The sequence below is a fragment of the Scleropages formosus genome, chromosome 1, assembly GCF_900964775.1.
Source record: "Scleropages formosus chromosome 1, fSclFor1.1, whole genome shotgun sequence".
Lineage (NCBI taxonomy): Eukaryota > Metazoa > Chordata > Actinopteri > Osteoglossiformes > Osteoglossidae > Scleropages > Scleropages formosus.
In genome coordinates, this window is record NC_041806.1 from 10,353,967 (window position 1) to 10,376,038 (window position 22,072).

Consider the following 22,072-nt stretch of genomic DNA (forward strand, 5'->3'; position numbering starts at 1 on the left):
AAATTCAACTGCTGGATTGGAAATTAATATTGCCTATTGATTAAGTCAAAAAAACCTGTTTCTTCCAAATTATGGCATGTATGGTAATTATACCATATTGTAGTATGCATTCACCTTATGTAAAGTATCTATCAAATTTTCTATAAATTTTAACAATAAAAAATATATACTTAATCTTTTAGACATTTTTCACTTTCTGTAATAAAACGTACAAAATATACAGTAGTAAAAGCAAAATAGATTCTGTGATTATGTACAACATGATTTCTATACAGAATATAAGACTATCTGACAACTGGAATCTTGTACCAAACAAAGTAAGTGTGTTTTATACATCTCAGAAAAAATAAACTATATATTGCTGGAGCTGCGTAGAACATGAAATCTCTTCAAAGTCATGCGGATGGACCCCAAGTCGTGATTGATTTTCTCCAGTCGATCTTCCAAAGCCTCCTGAGGGCCAAACAAACATAATTAAATCATATTAAAGAGAGATATTTAACATTTATTCAGTTGGTTGATGATTTTTTTTCCAGAGAGACTTAGTCTTAAGGTGTTTACAATTATTTACATGTTTATACAGCTGGGCAGTTTTACCGGAGCAATTTAGGCTAAGTACCTTGCTCAAGGGTAGTATAGCCAGAAGCAGGAATCAAACCTGCAACCTTTGCGACTATGCTACCAGCTCTATTTCTATGTTTAAGAAAATACAATGTTCACTACCATATGGTAAATTTAGTTATGTGTCGAAGGAGCTGATTTCAGAAATAAGTCTCTTGCGCTAAAAATCCACTTATGGCCATATATTTGGAATTAAACTCTTGCAAACAGCTGCTACTGCTGACATTTGCTGCTGTAGCCTTACGGGACACAATTCAAATTAGTGCAGTTGTTCATTGCATTAGGGGTTCGAGTGCATGTGTGCAGAGTCCATACTTCGTCCAGCTTAGCCTGCAAGGTGACTCGTCCCCCAGCGGCTGGGATTCGGCTCAGCGCAGCCTCGATCTGTCGAGAATGAGAAATGAATGGGAAGCAGCCCCTTTCCCACCTCCCTGTGTATCGCTGTGTCAAACACTCTCCGGAAAGTGCTGGTCTTTTAATGCTGCCACATTCCTGCAAATCATCCTACCTCTCCAAAATAGAAATAATTACGGTAAAACGGAACAAGAGCCGTGCAGTCATGCTAAGGGTTATGAGGGGATAGGGTATAGGTGGAAGGAACAGAGCACCCTCTAGGGTGCTGGATTATCAGCAGATTTTACCAATGGGAAAGGGTGGCTTTCTAATTCATATTAGAGCATGAGTCTCCACTGTGGTCCAGCAGAGCTCCACTGCAGGTGATTAGAGATCCTGTTCATCACTGTCAGCTTCCACAAACAATGGTGTCTTTAGGGAATGTACGCACTTCAGTTACTGGTCAATCTAATCTATTACATAATTTATAATCTATTTTACATTTTTGGATTTGGATTTGACAAAGTAAGCACCTTGGACCTCTAAATCACACTACTGTCATAACTGTCAGGGACCACTGCTTGGCACTCTACCAGTTGATCCTGGAACTCTCCAAAGCCCACCTGATCCCCCACCGTACAGTCACGCGCGCAAACACCAGACTGAAACTCCCGTGTGCTCCGTTTTTTGTCCAACGATATTGCTAAAGACTTGGCGTGATGGTGTCGGCGTCATGCTCGGCTAGTGCAGTTCTTACAGTCGCAGGTGATTACAGGTGTGTGTGCAAATGTGTATGGAGCTATTTGTGATTTATTACTGTATGCAAAAGAGTGAGGCATATACAGAAGGTGTGTTTGTGCAGCACATTTGCATATGTATGCCATGGCTACACACACACACACACACACACACACACACACACAGGTCTTCTCACCTGCTGCTTCTCTTGATTGAGTTCGTCAAACAGGCGCTCTGTGTCAGCCAGTGACAGCAGTCGCCCATGGTATGAGGGAGGCTCACCACAGGAAGCCAGGGGCTCCTGTTCACTCCCCTCGGCACCCTGCTTTGTCCAGGCCACCCCTGTGGTGCTCTCTGTCAGGTTTGGCTTTGGACCTCCATTACTCGACTGGTCATTTTCTGTAGGCAAAGCATCATTCGTACTATTTGCACAGAATTTTAAAATACAACTCAGTTAATTTTTTTTACATGGTGCGGCACTGAGCCATAATGCTGAACAGCAGACATCATTAGCTCTAATCTGCACTCGGTTCATCTCACTAAGTCTACCCAACCTCTACAATTATACCTGCAATGCTTACCTTCTTGATCCCCTGCTGACATAAACTGGAGTTTCTTTTTAGACCTAGAACTGTGAGGTAAGGATGACGTCAACAGGATGCTTTGATCAAATCGTCCATCAAACCTAAAAAGAGTGATGAATAAACCATCAAACAAGGCACATCTGAAATTTACATAGCATGCAGCTGAGCCCCAAAAATGCTCAGTGGCTGACATAATTGTTGTACCCTGTATCTCACAGAAATACATGGAAACTAAGTGAGGAAAAAACACAAGACCTTAATTATGAAATCGAATCACAACACACTCTTCTACGCAAAAGGAGCAAACTTAGTGACAGCTAGGGCTAGGTTAGGGTTACACATGCATTAGCTCTGTGTGACAGCTGTGGATCTGTCTTTCCAGTTACCGTGTGTTGTTGTGACATGGCCAAGAAGGGGACTGTCCGAAAGCAGTGGAGAAGTTCTCTGTTGGACAGCGTTTGGGGCTAGACTTTGCAGAGAGTGGTGCCACCAGGGTCTCCCTTTTAGCTACAAATGGAAAAACAGGAAAAACCAAACACTGTCAATGGTGAGGGGTTTACCAATATGCAAAGTATCCAAGTATCCATGATATATGTATAAATACATATATCCATACATTCAGCCATTGCTCACACAATGGGGTTAATTCATTCCATAACATCACCCTGTTATGTTAACTCCCATTCTGAAGGGATCAAATTACCATTTTTTCATACATTTTAAAAAAAGACAAATACATCACTTAAAATTAAAATACCAGCATAAAAGGTATTTTTATGTATGACAGCCTTCCCCAGCGCATTGTGCACTTTTTTTCAACCTTTTAAAGTGACATTCTGATACTTTATACCACGTAATGGGTAAAAATGCCCTTGTACTCAATAAAAAAAACTTACTGTATTAAAAGAGGTGCACTACATTTGCATGAGCCATTGTAGTGGTGCTTTATTGTACTGTACCCCATAACAGCTAAATACCTGTACAAAGTTTGGTAAGAGGTCAAGTTGCAGACATTCCCACAAATGAATATGTCCAAAGCAGTCGGTGAGTTCACTGGAATTATCATGGGATGGAATTACCATGGAATGGAATTACCAGATTTCCCCAATAAGAACTTCACATGTCATTTGATCCATGCAAAACAAGAGGGCCTGACCTGTTGCTTTTTTGGGAGACTCGTCACATGGTTCACACCCATACTGGAACTGTACACACAAACTCCTAACAAACCATGTGCTGCACTGGCCAACAGGAAAATATTTTTGTGAAAACTCTTTAAAAATTTGCAGTGGAGAAAGAGAGGGGGAGAGAAACAGAGAGATGGGGGGGCTTACTAGACAATGGGACCTGGCTGCTCCTGCGAGTGCAAGGGGGCAGGGAGGAAGATCGGTGCCCCTCTGGTGAAAGGCTCCTCCTGGTCCTCTGCAGGGCACTGACCCTCTCGAGGTCTGATGCTCGACTGGTGCTTTCCACAAAACTCACAGTAGGCCTGCAACTCACCAGGCCTGTACAAAAACACACAGAGCAGCAGGAAAACTTATAGGGCACCTGCCCTTGTGGGACTCTCCAGCTTTTCAGAACTTCTTGTAGTGGAGGGGACACTTTCTCACAATTTTCCCACTTGAGGACAATCGATCATGAACACAAACGCACACACATCTGATGGCTAAAGATTTAAATGCTTCACTGTACCCACACTGCCTACTGTAACAATAAGTCCCCTGTTCACTGTAAAGACTAAAAGCTTTAGACAGTGGACCAAACCCAAAACTGAAGACTGACAAACTGATGTAATTTGTAGGAAGACAGTAAGTATCCTGTAATAATGTCTACTGTTGATGCCTGAATGTACACCTGCCACCTTAGATATGTTAATTATTGTGAATTATGTTGCTGGATAAAAGCAGCTCCAGGGAGGGTTAACACTGCCATCCATCTGCCCGTCCTTTGTCAACAACGTTGGATGACGGTGGTGTGCAGCCTATCCCGGAAACACAGGGCACAGTCTAGACAAGACACCAGTCCATCACTGAGCAGTGTATATGGTCTAGATCTATAAACTAAAGGGTCTAGTTTATATACACAATACATTTTTTAAATAATGATTTTTATAAACTCACTGTGACTGTGTGTAGATTGGCTTAAGGAAGGCTAGGTGTCATGTGAATAAATGAATCATTAGAAAATTAAAGCAAAATATTGCAAACTAGATGACATAAACAAGATTCGTTTTGCCAGATTTGTTTTAGAATTCAGAATTTTTCAATTTTAGAAATGTAATACTGTGCATGTACCATATATTGAGCAACAGTCCCAGCAGGGTCTGGGACAGCACCTTGTAAAAAAATATTACTGCTGCAGTAAAATATATGAATATCAATAATGACTACAAAAGTATTACAGTTTATTTATATAACAAACTGGTAAATGAAATTGTGATACAGAGAGCTCAAATACTCTTACTTCTTATTTCTAAGGAAACCATTCAGTAAAACTTCAAATACGTACAGGTTCAAACACCTAACAGCTCTACAAACAGTACATGCAATAAATGTTCATCAAACCAAGTTGCTTGAGGATCTTGGAGAAGGGGGAACATCAGTTTTGTCATCATCACCGTCAGCTTTTGTTTTTACAGGTCTGGGGCCAAGCTTATGACTTTTGGCTTTCAGAGCTTTTCAGATTTTGGAATTGCAGACCTCTATTAATAATCTTATACCAAACACACGAAAAACGAATATCACTAGACTTAGTAATGGAGAGGAGTGCAATGGCTTCTGTTTGTACAAAAATAGTCCACTTCTTAGCAAATGTGTTACTAGGAACTAGGGAAAGACCAGATGGTGGACAATAACCTGTGGAAAGCAGAGGATGTCACGTACCAGAAGGGCCAGAGGCAGAGCCACTGGCGTCCAACTTGCGCAGGGCTAGCCCTTCAGTGGCCCTGGTCTCGTCCATGTGGATGAGCGCCTTCATAAGTGGCATGAAGGCTATGTCCCGCTGTGTGGATTCCTGGCCTGCGGTCTGATCTTGCATGGACTCCCTTTCCGGGGGAGAATGGGCTCTAGATGCTTCCTGCAGAGTCTCTCTAGGTGGGACAAATAGACTGAGTCAGCACTTGTCCACTCTTGCATTTCTCAATGCTCAGAAAGACATTTCAAGAAAATATTTTATCCTCACATTGAAAGTAGTATGACTGTCACATTATTGCACATTTTTAAAACTGAATTCACTTATCTGAGTGATAATAAAAATTAAAAATATAGAATATATTCTATTATAATAAAAAAGTGATATTCTACCAACATATTCTTCCATTCCTTTTCTATCAGTAACTACTTGTCTAAGTCAGAGTCATGGTAATCAAGAGCCTATCCTAGAAGCACCGGGTATAAGGCAGGGAGCACCACTGATGATGCCCTAGTCCATTACAGGGCAACCACATTCACACACACTGAGGTCAATTCAGTCACCAATTCACTTAAAAAACATGCCTTTGGACCATGGGAGAAAACGAGAGCATCCGGAGGAAATCCACATGAACATTGGCAGAACATGCAGACTTGGCACAGCCTGAGCCAGATTCAATCCCATGTCCTCCTTTACAACCCAGGAGCTGCAAGGCACCAGAACTATCCACTGCACCACTATGCCACAACTAACAGATGCAGGTGGTCCCCAATTTACGACACGTGATCTATAATGACCCAGACCCATGATGGCCGTATCGTTAGCCTTATCATTTTCGAGCCCTGATGTTTGGTTGTAACATCTAACAACAGCCATTCTATTCACTATACACACACGCACACACATTTTCAGAACCGCTTGTCCCATACGGGGTCGCGGGGAGCCGGAGCCTACCCGGCAACACAGGGCGTAAGGCCAGAGGGGGAGGGGACACACCCAGGACGGGACGCCAGTCCATCGCAAGGCACCCCAAGCGGGACTCGAACCCCAGACCCACCAGAGAGCAGGACTGTGGTCCAACCCACTGCGCCACTGCACCCCCCATTCACTATTCATTTACATTTATTCATTTAGCTGACACTTTTCTCCAAAGCAACTTGCAGTGTTAAGGTTACAATTATTTACCCATTTGTATAGCTGGGTAATTTTACCAGAGCAATTTAGGGTAAGTACCTTGCTCAAGGGTACTACAGCCAGAAAGGTAATACAGAACATTTCATTTGTGATCCCATTCAAGTAACTTTGTTTTTACAATGGTTAATAAACAAAAATGTCAGTGTTCTGGTGGTGCAGAAAAGAAAAAGCAAAAAGATCTCAACATGAAAGAAAATAATAGTGCAGCATGAAAATATAATAATAATGTCTTGCATTTATATTACTGTCCTATTTTAGTATTAATTAATACAAACAATCCGTAAAATTAGTGAAACAATATAACAAAAGCCCTGTTATACAACATAACATTCATGCACATTAATTGTTTTAATATCCATATGGTTTATGTAATAAGTACAAGAGGATTTTTGACCTACAATAAACTTGATTTGGGACAGGGTCATTGCAAGGGAACGTTGTTTTAAGTTGAGGACCACACATTCCTTTTCATATTTATATACCGGGCTGGACTGGTAACAGTGAGGCATCAGCATGACATTTTTCAGACATCTTGGACTGATATCTTCAGAAGTCAGTAACCAGATACCTGTCTACTCTGCTCTGATCAGGGGGTCGCTCATCCACAGGGCTGGGGGTCTTCCTGCGGCTGCCTTCTACATCAGCAAGGCTCTTGCTGGGAGAGAGGAGCAGGTCTGGATGGTGGAAGAACCTGCCAGTGGGAAAATCATGTTGTGCCATATTATACTACAAAAGTATGCATTTTCATAAATGAACCATCCAAAGATACTCAGATTCAAGACACTACACACTACACCTATTACAGTAGGTAGTTTTTAAACAAAACAAAATTATGGAAACTAGTTTTGCTTAAGTGGGGGGGTGCAGTGGCACAGCGGGTTTGGTCAGGGCCTGCTCTCTGGTGGGTCTGGGGTTCGAGTCCTGCTTGGGGGTGCGTTATGACGTATTGGCGTCCCGTCCAGGGTGTGCCCCCTCCAGCCTTGCGCCCTGCGCTGCCAAGCTAGTCTCTACTTTGCTGCAACCCCGCTTGGGATGAGCGGTTCCAGACTGTGTGTGTGTCTGTGTGAGTGAGAGTTTTGCTAAAAGGTTTTATTGAATTTATACCCTTTTGAGAAAAAAAAACAAGAAAAACCAAATGACAAAGGATTCTATGTGAAAAAGGAAAGTGATATTAAGTCAAATATTAATTACCCATGTGTCAGCCATAAAAATAGCTGAGCCAGCACTTTAAAGTTAATTTTCAAAGGCAACTAACAGTTCAAGATCTCACACCCCACTGTGTTTATAGTAACATTGCAATACATAATCCGTAACACAAAACTGGTATCATCAGTTCTCAGCGTGGGGGCTCGTACCCAGCTCCAGTAGGCTGTGATTGGCTGCGGGACACATGGCGCGCCTTTGTGTTCTCGTATTCCAGCTGCTTGATCTGTATCTCTAGCTTGGAGACCATCCTGGCAGAGAGAACAGCAGAGTCAGGGCCCTGGAGGTCACAGTGGGATCCAGGCTACAGCAACTCAGTATCAATGCTCAACATCTAAGTGGCTTCCTCGGCAACCTAGAGATACCCAGGTAAATGGTAAGGTGCACAAATGCTGAAATACCATTAATACAAGAAAAAACTTAAATCTTGATATATTTATCGAGGTACATTTTTCTTTATTCTGTCCCTTTTTTGTAAAGTTATTTGCTCTTTTTTCATTTATTCTTTTTTTTAATTGGGGGCAGAGGGATGGGGATTGTTTTGTATAAAATAGGATTACGTTTTGCATTTTCTTTTTCTGTATTAGTCAATATATGAGTTTTACCCCTTGTAAAATCTCAAAAAATAAAACAAAACATCTCATTCTGCAATCACCTTCTTAGCTCGGATATTTGTGTGTTCGCTTCAAACAGTTTGTCCTCAGTGGAAACCAAATTCTCCTGGCAAAACAGAAATAACACAACTTGGCATACATACGCTTTCAATGCCAAAACAAACTGAAAATGTCCAAATTTTTTCATACCTTAACTCTTTCGTGATATTTGTTTAATCCTTCATACTCTGCAAGAAGCTGGAACAGGAACAAAACCATTCTGATCACAACAATGTACAAAACCTGTAAAGAAGGTGTTAAAGGTAATTTCCTTTTCTTCCTTAAAGATAAGCATGCACTGTCCTCGGAGAGGATGCCTTCAGCTGGTTGCACGCCTCTAGTGCGTATCGGACAGCACTACCAGCATCCTGGTGTGTGCCACTCACATCCTGCAGCATCTTGTGCTCCTTCTTCAGCTGGGTGTCTTTGTCATCAGAGAGGCTGTGGGCATTCTGCAGGGCCTCCTCCACCTGCCGCAGCCGGGCCCTTAGCTGGGTCGTCGTGGTCTCCTTCTCCCGGCCGCTCCGCCAGGCCTCATCCAGGCGCTGCTGCAGGACCTGAATGGCACTGCTGCTGGCTGCGTACTTCTCCGGCCACTCCGCCTGGAAGCCACCATTATTTACTTCACTCTTAGTACTTCAGCCCAGTCAATACTGCCCAGTCTCATTACCGAGGGTAGTGAACAGAATTCTAGGACTCAACTAGGGCCGTAACTACAGATTCATTTAATAACTGCGTACTCTACCAATTACTGTGACAATTAATTAAGTGATTGGATTAGAAAAATACTGTTTTATTCAACAACAACAGAAAATACAGCTATTCAGCTGTGACAATGTCAGCACTTGATGCAACAGGAATTCATCCGTGTGTTTCACTGTTCATATACCGTATGTATACATGAATGAAACGAGTCCTCAAGACAGAAGATTTGAATTGAGGATTTTAATTAATAAAGTTATTCGAAGCGTTGCAACCCTAAACTCAACCTTCACAGGCTCAACTATACCATAGTCTAGGCGATTGGGGTCAGTTAAACTCTAGACAGGACACCCGTCCTCCCCAGAGAGTGGCTTAGCTAACTCTGGTGCAGATGGTTGTATTGGACTTAAATATCCATGTTGCAAAAAGTCTGAATTGAACATCTGGTTTACCAGCTGCCTTTCCAGAAGCAGATTCTTGCTCTCCAACTCATGGATGCAGTTGTTGGCCTCCATCAGAGCTCTCTCCAGCTGCTCACACCTGTTGGGTAGGGAATACAAACCCATTTTCAGCACAACACATGGGCAGCAATCCTTGCAGTGGCAGAGCTGAAGGCATCGCTGGACTCACTTTGGTGATGCAAGACAAAACTGATCAAAGAAGTTCAGGTAACTGTTGAGACTGCTCTTCCTTGCCTACCTGTCTAATAAGCTCTGGTTCGCCTTCTCCAATTCCAAGCTCTGTTGTTGCTTCTGAGAGTCAAGCTTTTCCTTCAGTATGCTAATTTCTGATTCATAGTATGCTCGGAGATCAGCAATGTGGCGGGAGGTCTTCTCTCGCATGTTCTGCCTCACCCTGAGAAGTAGAGAAACCGGAGAGGAATGGGTGAGGAACAGGTGAACACAATGGGTCTAAGGAGGCAAACTCTCCTATGACGGCCAATAAATGGAGGCTCACTCAGGAAATGACCATGACCAAGTACTTCCACTAAATGAGTTTTATCAATCTGAGCTCACCATTTTCAACAGGCTGATCAAAACACTAAAGATAATTTATCTGGAATTAAACAAACTAACAAGAGACTGAAGAGAAGGAAATGGGCAGCTCTTACAGAGATAGGACCACTGGGTCATCTAGTGAGCTGGTTCTTTGGCGGACTCCGACCACTTGGGGGTCCCATTTGGGAAGGGTCTGACCAGCGGCGATAACCTCCTTCTCATCAGGGCCTGCGTCTGAGAAGCCATTGTGTATCATAGGAGAGGCACAGCGGGGCTGAATGAGAGTCACTCCCTCTAGGAACTGGGTAGGGGATCGCTTGATGGGTGTGGCCCCAGAAAGACTACTGGCATTGGACACACTGTCTGTGTCTGTGTGGTTCTGTCCAGTGCCAGCATCTGCCATGGAGTCTGGGCTGATGGGAGCACCCCCAGCATGGCAGCCCCGCACTTGGGCAGGAAAAGAGGGGCCACTGAAGCGGAAAGGGGAGGAGAAGCCAGATGTCCTGCTCGATGGCCTCATGTGTGCTTTGCTGAGCTCAAGGTTCAACACCTAGAAGAGGGAGACAACATTCAGGAATCCTCAAACTGAGTCAGGGCTAAAGTTTAAATTAACACACAATTTAAGTTTCACAGCGAAGGTAACAATCTGAAACAGCATTTTACAACAAGACTCATTTTTACTCTAACATTTTCATGTGCAAAGACACTTTGCTTTACCCTTGTCCAAGGCTCCATCTAACCAGCCATGTTTACAGTAGCCTAAAACAATGCTCAAGTAAAAGCAGTGTTACTTTCAAAAAAATATTTCAAGTTAAAATATCCAAAAAAAAGCATCCAACAGTTTTAACTCATGGAAAGAAATATTTATAGACATATGAGGGAAAGTCAAAAAGAATTTGCAATCATTTTTATTTGACCAGGCTCATAATATTGCAAATACTTTTTGACTTACCACAATTTTCAGTACATTAAATCTTCTGTGCCAATAAAACAGCACACAATTTCACTAATCAAATGGATACAAACTTAATAAAAGAACAGGGTCTGCTGGTGTTTTTAGTCGTTATTTATGACCTTTGTGCAACGCAACTTACAATGTTGGGTTTGGATACAATTATTCACCCATTTATATAAGCAGGTCATCTTTACTGGACCAATTCTGGGTAAGTTACAAGAGACACATGACAACAGGAGCAGAGATTTAAACCTGTCTTTTGAATGCAATGCAACAGTTCTAACCACTACACTACCCACTGCCTCAAACAGCAATATCATTTGCTCTTTATCTGACATCTTTATGCAAAGCAATTTACAGCTGGCTGGAGACAGACTTGAACCATCAGACTTTAGTTAGAAGTGACTACCGCTAACCACTCCAGTACTGACTGTCCCATAATAAGAAAACCTAGGTATGAAGGCCAGCGAACTAAGATGCTCCAAAGACAAGTAGCACCCTACAAGGTTTGTCACATTTTATAAACTTACTATACTCAGTCAGTGCAGTTGATGTAGTTATATAGCTAGAAAATGGATCATTCAGGACATCAGAGTTAGGTAGGGACCAGGTAGGCAGAAGGTAACATAATTGCAGTCAAAAGGTCCCAGGTTTGAATCCCACCTCTTGCTGTGGTACCCTTGAGCGAGATACCACCTCTGAACGTCTTCCCACTGTATAAATGGGGTCAGAATTCTATGTAGATTAACACTGTAAATCGCTTTGGAGAAAAGTCCCAGATAAATTACTAAATAATTGCAAAAACAACTTCAAGCACAGGCTCAGATGCACAGTATATAGTTAGTTTCTTGCAGCAAGCTAAATGTTGTGTGACAGCTATTTAAGAGAAATTCCATCACTGATGTTGACATTGACGTTCTGGTGAGAAAGTGAACACATGTTGTACCTCCTCAGTGAACAGTCAGCAAGCTAGCTACACAAAAGGAGAAGTGCAACAACTTACTTTAACTTTTTTTTTTATGGATATGGAGTTCATGTACACTGAGATTTACATCCTTTGACGAACAAAAACAACAACATGCACAAGAAGAGTAGGTGGATGTGTAGTCAGCATACCCTTTATCAATGTCAGTATATTTATCCTTTGTAAATATACTGAGGCTGCTCTCTCATTTACTATGTATGTTTGCATTCTAAAAAACATATGCCATTGATTTAACCTATACGATTTTTTACAGTTTTTTTCAAAACTTTAAATTACTGTAAGCATGTCAGGAAAGTTCATGAAATAGGGCCGACTCACCAAAAAACAATTCAAAACTCTTGCTCTTACAAAACTGTCAAAATAAAAAATGTTTTCAAAAAAAACTACTGTTATTAAAAATATTTCACGTCAGGCTGTCAATTAAGGTGGAACGAAACTCAGCATTAACATTAAAGTGACCAGTCTCACTGCAAGAGAAACGTTCACTCTTTACAGTATTACTCATGCTCATATGTGACGACAGTTACACCCGCTATGCGAGAATCCAACGATATGCAAAAGACAATGTTCACGGTAAAAGGGACTTGACTGGTTTGTCAAAGTGGAAGTTAAAACATTAACCATGAAAAATTCGAAAGTAACAAGAAAATGGTGATGGAAACACAATGGAGTAGCAATACAATTCTTTCTTTAAAAACATAGACAACTAAGAATAAAAAGTATCAATGCCTAAAACTACTCTGAAAAGTACAAATGCTCCAAAAATCAGGTTAAACGTAACTACCCACCTCTGCATTTAACCTTCATGGCCTTACGCACACTTCCCTTGGTCATTATTGTACCTTAGACCTTAATGTTGACAGGAGCTGGGGCACACCTGGGTTGTAGCTGTACTTGAGTTGGAGGTGTCCAGGGTGAGGATATTAGTTGCCTCCCTGTGTCTGCTCCTGTAGATCTCCCTCAGAGAGATGGAAGGCCTGGGCTCCTCTGGGGGAGTCTGTAGAGAAGCTGTCAGAAGTCAGACACCACACAAAGCAGGTGAGCTGTAGCACAAGAGTGCAGTTAATTGAGGAGGCAAGAGTACGTACCAGGCTTCGGGGCGACTCCTGCTGCAGGTGGAACGTTCCACCATCCAGCCTGTTGGGCAGAGGGTGATACAGCTCGTTCTCCTCCAGCTTCCAGTAGGTAAGACCTACAGCCCACAAACATGGACCTTTAGAAACTCCATAATCTCCAAAACACTGGCCACCACCTACAACACTCACCGCTACATAACCACCAATATGTACCAGCCTGGTTAATGCTTCCAAATTCTGACAAAGCAAAATTAAAAAAAAAAAAATTTTGGACATGAAACCAATCTAGAGGTGGTCCTCAACTTATGACAGCATTCCATTCTAGCAACCTTGTCATAAGTCGGCTTCATCATAAATCGCAAATCCCCCTATACTGTATTACAAACCATAAGGATATTTAAACAATTAAAATACATTAATGCTTTACTGCATTAAAAAAACATTTTTTTCACTAATTTCATAAGTTATCACAGTTAAAAAAAGTAATATAAAATAAAAAGACCAAAGGTTCCTGGTTCTGGCTCCAATGTTTTGGAATTATTACCTTCTAACTCTCAACTGTTGAATCTCTCTCAGTGTTTAAGAATGGCCTCAAAACACATGTGTTTCACAGTCGCTTCCTGCCTTCTCCTTTAGTTTACATTATATCATTTGTCACAATTACCTTTGTATTAATATAATAATAATAATAATAATAATAATAATAAAATCATCAACATACTAATACTCACAAAATGTTACTGTTAATGTTTTCTGTTTTTATAAATTTATATTCTTTACCAATTCTGTACTCAGGAACCAGTGTAATGTGTGCTAGTTTTCCACGGTAGCGTTAGACAAATTGACTGTTCCTGTAACACGTCTGTAACTGCATCTCTCCGTATGTTGGTGTAGTACTGTATAATTTTGTTACCACTGAGTTGTACTTTGCTTTGAAAAAAAGTGTCTGCTAAATGAATAAATCTGAATTTAAATAAATAAATAAATAAATAAATAAATAAATAAATGAAAATCATGGGGGGTGCGGTGGCGCAGTAGGTTGGACCGGGTCCTGCTCTCCGGTGGGTCTGGGGTTTGAATCCCGCATGGGGTGCCTTGCGACAGACTGGCGTTCCGTCCTGGGTGTGTCCCTTCCCCCTCCGGCCTTACGCCCTGTGTTGCCAGGTTAGGCTCCAGTTCCCCGCGACCCCGTATGGGACAAGTGGTTCAGAAAATGTATGTGTGAATTTAAATAACTACAGTACAATATCATTATTATTCTTCACTATTATTTTCACTTTTGTTTATAAATCTATTGTCTTTTGGTTTGTATAAATTGTTTATAGCAATTTATATAAACAATTAACATACATGAATGTTATGTTGTACAACAGGGTGTTTGTTATATTATTTCACTAATTTCACACATTCCTCATATTAAATAATACAAAAGTAGAACAATAATATGAATACGACATTATTATATTTTCATGCTGCACTATTATTTTCCCTTTCATTTTTAAATCTATTGTCTTTTGCTTTTTCTTTCAAGCACCACCAGAACCGTATTTTTTCCCTTTGTGAGCCATTTCAAATAAAAAGCAACTTGAAGTAAATCACAAACAAAAAGGTTTTTGTAAACAAAACAAAGTCACCGCTTTACCCCCAAACCCTGACTGAGACCCAAAATTAACACATGTGGTGCTTTGCCAGCTGATGTTATCGTGCAGCAGATGCAGCGGCCGTCATTTAGACGTTATAATCGAAAGTCAAGATTTGAAAACATGGTTAATGGGATGGTTGTTCTAAGTTCAGGCCCTCACACATTGTTTGTCCCAAGCTGAGGACCACCCATATACACCATGGGTCAGCAACATGTTTGTCAATCACCACACGAGACAAAGGGTAACCAACAATTAGCGAACGGGATTTTTAAATAAGGCTTCAATACTGAATTTTGAAAAATTCTGCTGAAAAATGGCACAAAAGGAAAAATTGGTAAATTCTTGAATGGGAAACACCTATACGGGTATCTGCACCCTGTTGTGAAAAGCCGAAAGGGAACTGGCCACTAACAAAAATTTTTTTGGAAGTTTGATTATACAGGCAGTCCCCGTGCGGTTTCAGACAATGTGTATGTGTATGTGTGTGTCCTTCTGTCTCAGCTATAAATACTGTAGTTACATTTATTATTATTTCATTATCATCATTACAAGGGGGTGCGGTGGCGCAGTGGGTTGGACCGCAGTCCTGCTCTCCGGTGGGTCTGGGGTTCGAGTCCCGCTTGGGGTGCCTTGCGACGGGCTGGCGTCCCGTCCTGGGTGTGTCCCCTCCCCCTCCGGCCTTACGCCCTGTGTTGCCGGGTAGGCTCCGGTTCCCCGTGACCCCGTATGGGACAAGCGGTTCTGAAAATGTGTGTGTGTGTGTGTATCATCATTACATTGTATTATTATTATTGCTGTACTGTTATATTAAAGATGTTTTAGTATACCCGGAAGGGTTTCTTTAATGATTTTTATGCATAGAAAGGTACACGATATACTAAGACAAACATTTGACTAACTGACATTAGGCAAAAACCACACCTGACTGTTCTGATTTACGTACAAATCTGACTTAAAGACAGACTGAGGAACAGAACTCGTTCATAATCCGGGGACTGCCTGTGTATGGCCGTGCCAGTACACACACACACACACACACACACACACACACACACACACACACAGGCTGAAGCAAGTGGGGTCACGGCGAGCCGGACCCTAACCCGGTAACACAGGGCACAGTGCTGGAGGGGACACACCCAGGACGGGACGCCAGTCCACCGCAAGGCACCCCAAGGGACTCGAACCCCAGACCCACCAGAGAGCACGCACAGGCCAAACCTGCTGCACCACCGCAACCCCTGCCAGTAATTAAAGTTAAAATAAAGATCCATTTCTCGACTTTCAGCCTGAATTCTGTAAATATGAGGTCTAATGTGGACTGAGCTCAGATATTCTGCCAAATTTCATCAGGCAGAAGTTCAGGCAGAAAAACTCTGAAAAATTACTGGATTTCACTTTGATTTTTCTGCACAATTCAACACTGGTGACTCATATGTGTTACAATCAAGTCAAAAGATTGCTTGAATAAAGTCACAGTGATTTTTGTTTTTTCGTTTTTTTTTTTTTTTTTTTTTAAGGGAAGTTAGCACTTATTTCAACCAAGGGTTTAACTAAGTTATTGTTTCATTCACCACAACTGGCTGGACTCAAGGTTTGGTTACTGACCACTCTGTATTAGCTCCAGAGAGCTCACACTGTCTGTCTGAACTGCTCGTCCCATACGGGGTCGTGGGGAGCCAGAACCTAACCCGGTAACACAGGGCGTAAGGCCGGAGGGGGAGGGGACACACCCAGGACGGGACGCCAGTCCGCCACAAGGCACCCCAAGCGGGACTTGAATCACAGACCTACCGGAGAGCAGGACCCGGTCCAACCCACTGTGCCACCGCACCCGCACTCCAGAGAGCTCTTATTTTACAATTGTTGTACACCCAACTTTATGTAACTCAAATGTTCATAAACTATAAAACACGACTGTATGTGAATATGTCTTCGCAGTGTTTTTCAGTCATCTTCAACAGCTTAGCTGCAGAAATAAATAAACAATACGTATGGATTTTCTTGTGCACTGGACAGTTATTACCTGAAGCTTCAGACACCAGGCTATCACTTCGTCTCAGGTAGGACTGTAATGGTGGGACAACGGATGGATACTGGAAGGGAGGAGACACCAGTATTAGCCCCCTGAGCCTTTGCATTCAGACTCACAGGTCTGTGCCTACATGATGCAGACAGGAGGATGCAAGCTGCACCATGGGCCACATGAGCCATCAAATCACATTTCTTCCCACATGACATGCCCCTGTGCTGCTGCAATGAATACTGTCTGTGTTGCTGCCTGCAACTTGGGTCATCTGTGAACATGTGTCAGATAAGGTCAGGACTATCTCAGCAGCCCGGACGCTAACGACTCAGACGGTGATGGCGACCAAACCTCCTTTCCATGTCTATAAACGCAGAAAAAATACTTTTCATCTTGTACAGTATATGCAGAAACATGAATGGAATGGTTGTTCACCAGTAGCAGATTTTACTCTAGGCTCAGCCCAGAACTCGCATGTCTGCGGGTCCCTTACCTTACCACTAAAAAAGCAGGTACAGGTGGTCCCCGACTTACGATGGGGTTACGTTCCGATAAACCCATCGTAAGTCGAAAACATCCTAAGTCGGAAACGCATTTAATACACCTAACCTACTGAACATCACAGCCTAGCATACGTGTGATTGCCATTACGGGCTTGTAGCCTTCATGCTGGGCAATTATCTTGAGTTTCTCCTCAAGAGTAATTGCTCTCCTCTTCTTCTTCCCACCAGTAGCAGGAGACACAGATCGGCATTTCTGTGACATTACGGATGCACAAAAAAACCAAATGACAGACTGGGTGATGCAGATCGCTGCTGCTACCCAGCATCGCGACACAGTATTGCACCGCATATCAGATGCCCGGGGGGAATCAAAATTCAAAATTTGAAGAAATGGTTTCTACTGAATGCCTATCTCCAGCTCACCATCGTAAAGTCGGAAAATCGTTAGTCGAACCTTCAAAAGTCAAGGAGCATCTGTAATTCAATTGATTCTTTCGTTATCTGGTAAACTGAAAGGTATGCAGCCAGAAAAAGATATACAAATAGAGAATTTCACATAATGTTTTCTGCCACAGAACAGGCCAGGACAAAAACCAAGGCGTACTGACAGAGCATGGACCGACAGGTAAAGGAGGGCCTGTTCATCCAGGTACATCATGCGAACTCACACGGTCAGAGCTGTCGGCCTGGATGTCAGGACTTCCCTCACTCCTCTGCTGCTCTGGCCCATCCAACTGCCTAGTTTGAACCTTCGGCTGCAGGCCCTGCACAGTCTTGCTCCTCAGCAACCTGTGCTTCTGCTTCTGTGCCCAAGTGGTCAACGTGTGACTGAAAAGAGGATCAAGACCACTCAGAGATCACAGGTTCAAATCCCATCTCCTGCTGCAGTACCCCTGAGCAAGGTACGTACCCTAAATTACTCCAGTAAAAATTACCTTACTGAATAAATGAGTAAAACATTATAAGCCACTTTGAAGATAAATAAGCTGAATGAATAAATATAAATGAAAATGATTCACTTTGACTCGGTTTACTTTCAAAGCAATTTTAACAACAATCCCTTTAAAGTAACTAACCAAAAAGAAATGACAAAAACACAAGCATGTTTTTATAGCACTTAAGCGACTGCACAAAAATTATTAAAGGCTTGTTTCCTCTAAACTTACTAGTTTTTATACCAAATTCTTATTAAAATTATTACATTATCCAAAGCGTCCTTTAAGAAGTTATGAAAAGTTTTTCTCGAATGAAAACTGCACAAAAGCCATAATCAGTTGACTGCACCTTGGCACAATAAAGTCAATGAGCACTTGCCTGTTGGGTTTCGACTGATCAGCAGGGGATGTGAGAATGGGGGGTCCTGAGGCTGCAGGAGTCCCAATACACCGTCCTGCACTGCGGTCTGACACAAAGCTGCCAGGACCGGCTGAGCCAGGGGGTGAAGAAGCCAGCTGGAGTTGCTCATCTCTACCCCCGTGGGGCTCCTCAGCGGCACCGCCTCCAACCTCTGGGTCCGGGGTGCAGAGAGTCCCGTAGCCGCTGCTCTGCAGCACCGAAGCTGCTCGCTCCTCCTGCGACTGCGGGGTCTTCGACGAGGCCAGCTCTGGGGAGACTGAACCCGAAGCACGCGAGACACCTGGGAGGTCAAGGAGCTCCAGGAGCGGTGACTCAGGTGGCTGGGGGGCGCTCTGTCTATTCTGCAGCTGGACTAGGGCCTTGATTTCATCTTGTATGAGCTAAGAGGAACATAGAGGGACAGCAGCAGGGTCACAAACCCGACTTTAATGGCCTTTGTTAGCACAGTCAACAAGTTTCAAATGGTAAAGGTAACATAGGAAACTAAGTGTAAAAAAAGGCACATATCTTTACATGCTTTTACAGAAAGTGTGCAAAACACACATTTACATTTATTCACTTAGCAGATGCTTTTCTCCAAAGCAACTTAGAATGGATACTATGTAGTGTTATTAGCCCACACACCTTATTGACCAAGGTGACTTACACTGCTAGATTAACTACTCCCAACGGATCACTCATCCATACATCAGTGAAACACACGCTCTCTGTGACATTCAACAAACAAACAAAGATCTGCCCCAAGCAAAGAAACTAGGGCTGAACCTGAATTTGGCACTGATACTGTTCATGTTGAGCGAGGATTTGCTCCTGATATTGCTTCTCCACCAGCTGGAAGAGCTGTAGCCATCTGCCCTGTTAGCAACAAAGAGAGCACAACGCTTTGGCATATTCATACGACATAAGATCAGCACCTAAACGGAAATAATAAATTAGAAAAGCTTCTTCTCTCTGCTAAAATGGACTTTCTTAAAAACCACTTCAGAAAACTCCACAGCTGAATATATGAATACACGACACGGACACAACGCAGGGGGAGACGAGACATACTTCTGCTTTTTAGCAAATCTGCCACGAGACCGAGCTGAGGTCTGCAGCTCGACCTTGTGGGAATTTTCGCATCAAGCAACAGCTGCGCTCCAAAACGGCAGCGACTGAGGACAGCATCTGCGCTCATGCAGTAAGTGCATACAACCTCAAAGGCAGAGCTACAGGAGGGGAGACTCTTTTACAAGGATCCAGGATGATTTTTTTTGCGAGTACTGGCATCAAGGTGCTGCTTTACATTTTTTTAATGTGTTTATTTAATGGGACTGTAGCTTACCATTTCAATACAGGTAAGTAAAAATAATCAATCTAAAATACAGTACAATGCAGGGACAGAAGTAGACGTCAGGTTTGACATTTAATGCTCTGTAATGTCCAGACCCCAACATGACACTGACAGTGTGAAACGGACAGATGCACAGCCAAATGCTATCAAAAGCTTGTCCGCTATGAACCTTTCAGACAAATACAAATTATTCTCTGTATAATCCAGCTGTAATGTCACATTGAAATACTGGGTTCTGGGTCATCTCATTGTTCGTGACGTGCTGTTAGCCTGTGGAGTCAGATGGAGCAGCCTGCCTGCGGAGGGAGAGCAGAGCACTCACCTCACTGTCCTTCCACAGCGCCGGATCCGTCTCGCCGCTGCTTCGGATCTCTTGCACCAGCGCCGTTAACGTCTGCAGGGAACTGGGGTTGATGACTGGGAGGGTTCTTCCAAAGCTGAACTTGTCCTCCACGTTGAGAGAGAGACTCCTACACAGGCACACAGGGGTTGAAAAGCAGATCATCAGCCCCATTTCCACACCCTTTCCCAACCTCACTTTGCTCTCTCCTCCTCAATCAGGCAAAAAAAAATTAAACTAAAATGAACTTCATCAATACATACTTATTATTGTCATGCACAAGAAAGACAGAACAAACTGAGCGGAGCCATTATAATTATTTCTGACATGCCTTGCTGCCGGGAGCCGGCAACTGCATACCACAACTGACAGGATCAGCAGCCTTGGCTGCGGACAATGAATTTAGTTTCCAAAGACTACAGGTCTGTATTGATAGCTGCGCCCATCTTTTCCGTATCAGACGTATCCACGAAGGCCCCCTTTCACCCCAAGCGGTGGTGAGCATCCACTGGTACTTGGACTCCTACAGCTTTACTTTTTCAATTTCTTTGCATTTTGGATTTTTGTTTTGTTTTCCTCTCCTCAGCTGCCAGCTGGTTTACTCTACAGTTAATTACAACCGCTGCTTATCACACCCTGTAACCATGGATCTTTCACAGTAACATTGCTCAGCACTCCGTGTCTCTCTTGAAAGAAAAGCGCCGTATTAAAATAAACTGTATTACTTTGTATCCGTACGAAAGCATCGGATTATACCACTGGACTCTTGTAGAGATGAATGATGTTGTCTGAAGCAGGAGGCCACCAACCTGTTCTTATGGCCACTACTGCATTTTGTTTTAGGGGAGACTTGGTTGTTCACAGCCCCCGCAGCAGCCTGGATGAACCCCTGAAGGGTTCGCACGGAACGGACGGCAGATCGCTCTTCCTCTGGGCCAGTCAGCCCTGATGGCGAGTCCTCGGACGAGATGATGGAGGCCTCGCTCTCCTTTCCGCCACATTCCTCAGTGTTGTCGTGGCCCAGGGCGGCCGAACTGGACACGTCCTCAGAGATGCTATCATCTGTGGACATCCTTAGGTGGCCTTGTTGCACAGATGCATTGGACACCTAACAAGCGGTTTCGGATCCTTAGTCAGAACATGTGAATACCATGCAAATACACTCCTGAGTCAGCAATGCTCTTCTGATGGAACTAGAGGGAGCAAAGTTAACGTCACGTGACGAAATTGGATGAAATCAGTGGTGCAACAAGCCAATGCACTTCTATGACAATCAATCGCGGAGGAAACACTGAGTGGCGAGCTGCTGGCCGTCGAACAACAGCACCGAGTGATCGACATGGCTTAGTTTAGATGGCGTGTACAGTCGTCATCATCATCATCATCATCATCATGTGTACGCCGACCGCGTGCAGGCTGTCAATTACATAAACACCGCTGCACAACGCGCGTGCTGCTGGCCATCTGGACGTGCAGGAGCCGCGCGCGTCTCAGCTGACCCTCCGCACCATGACCATGGCATAATATAATGCACCTTCGAAACAGCACCGGCACGGCGATACCTTCTGGACGCTACGCGCGAACACAAACAAGACTCCCAAAAATGCTGGCGCTTCGACTTACCCGCAGATTCGTCGCATATTCGTTGCTGCAAACAATATTTCGCTTAGACAACACTGCTTACGTCTTCTCCGTAGCATCCGTCAAACGTAAAATACCTCATATTTTTCTATTGGCTGGCCGGAAAGAAAACGAAGGATCTGATCGGTGAGCTGTACAGTTGCGTCAAATTCTTATCCGTCCAGTGAGCGTCCGCATTGGCTCCTACGCGCTTGAAAGACAGAATTGAAAACATAGAGCGGCGCTCGGGTTGGTTGTTTCGCCACAGAAAAAGGCGGAAGTAATGCAGAGCGTTTCAG

General features: G+C 43.2%; 1 protein-coding gene across 1 annotated transcript; it reads right to left on the reverse strand.

The window, feature by feature from the left end:
• Window positions 1-257: 257 nt before the first annotated feature.
• mphosph9 (M-phase phosphoprotein 9) lies at window positions 258-21,880 on the reverse strand. Its single transcript, XM_018752838.2, has 24 exons — window positions 21,777-21,880; window positions 20,963-21,261; window positions 20,136-20,283; window positions 19,246-19,335; window positions 18,439-18,860; window positions 17,793-17,952; window positions 16,622-16,691; window positions 12,965-13,068; window positions 12,754-12,873; window positions 10,050-10,486; window positions 9,638-9,793; window positions 9,391-9,478; window positions 8,623-8,838; window positions 8,387-8,434; window positions 8,239-8,303; window positions 7,736-7,834; window positions 6,949-7,071; window positions 5,159-5,364; window positions 3,611-3,781; window positions 2,663-2,783; window positions 2,274-2,377; window positions 1,889-2,091; window positions 937-1,005; window positions 258-453 (listed from the first exon to the last, which is right to left on the reverse strand). Exons 2-24 carry the CDS (start codon window positions 21,223-21,225, stop codon window positions 352-354), a joined length of 3,585 nt encoding a protein of 1,194 aa, XP_018608354.2. The 5' UTR covers window positions 21,226-21,261; window positions 21,777-21,880; the 3' UTR covers window positions 258-351.
• Between the last annotated feature and the right edge of the window lie 192 nt (window positions 21,881-22,072).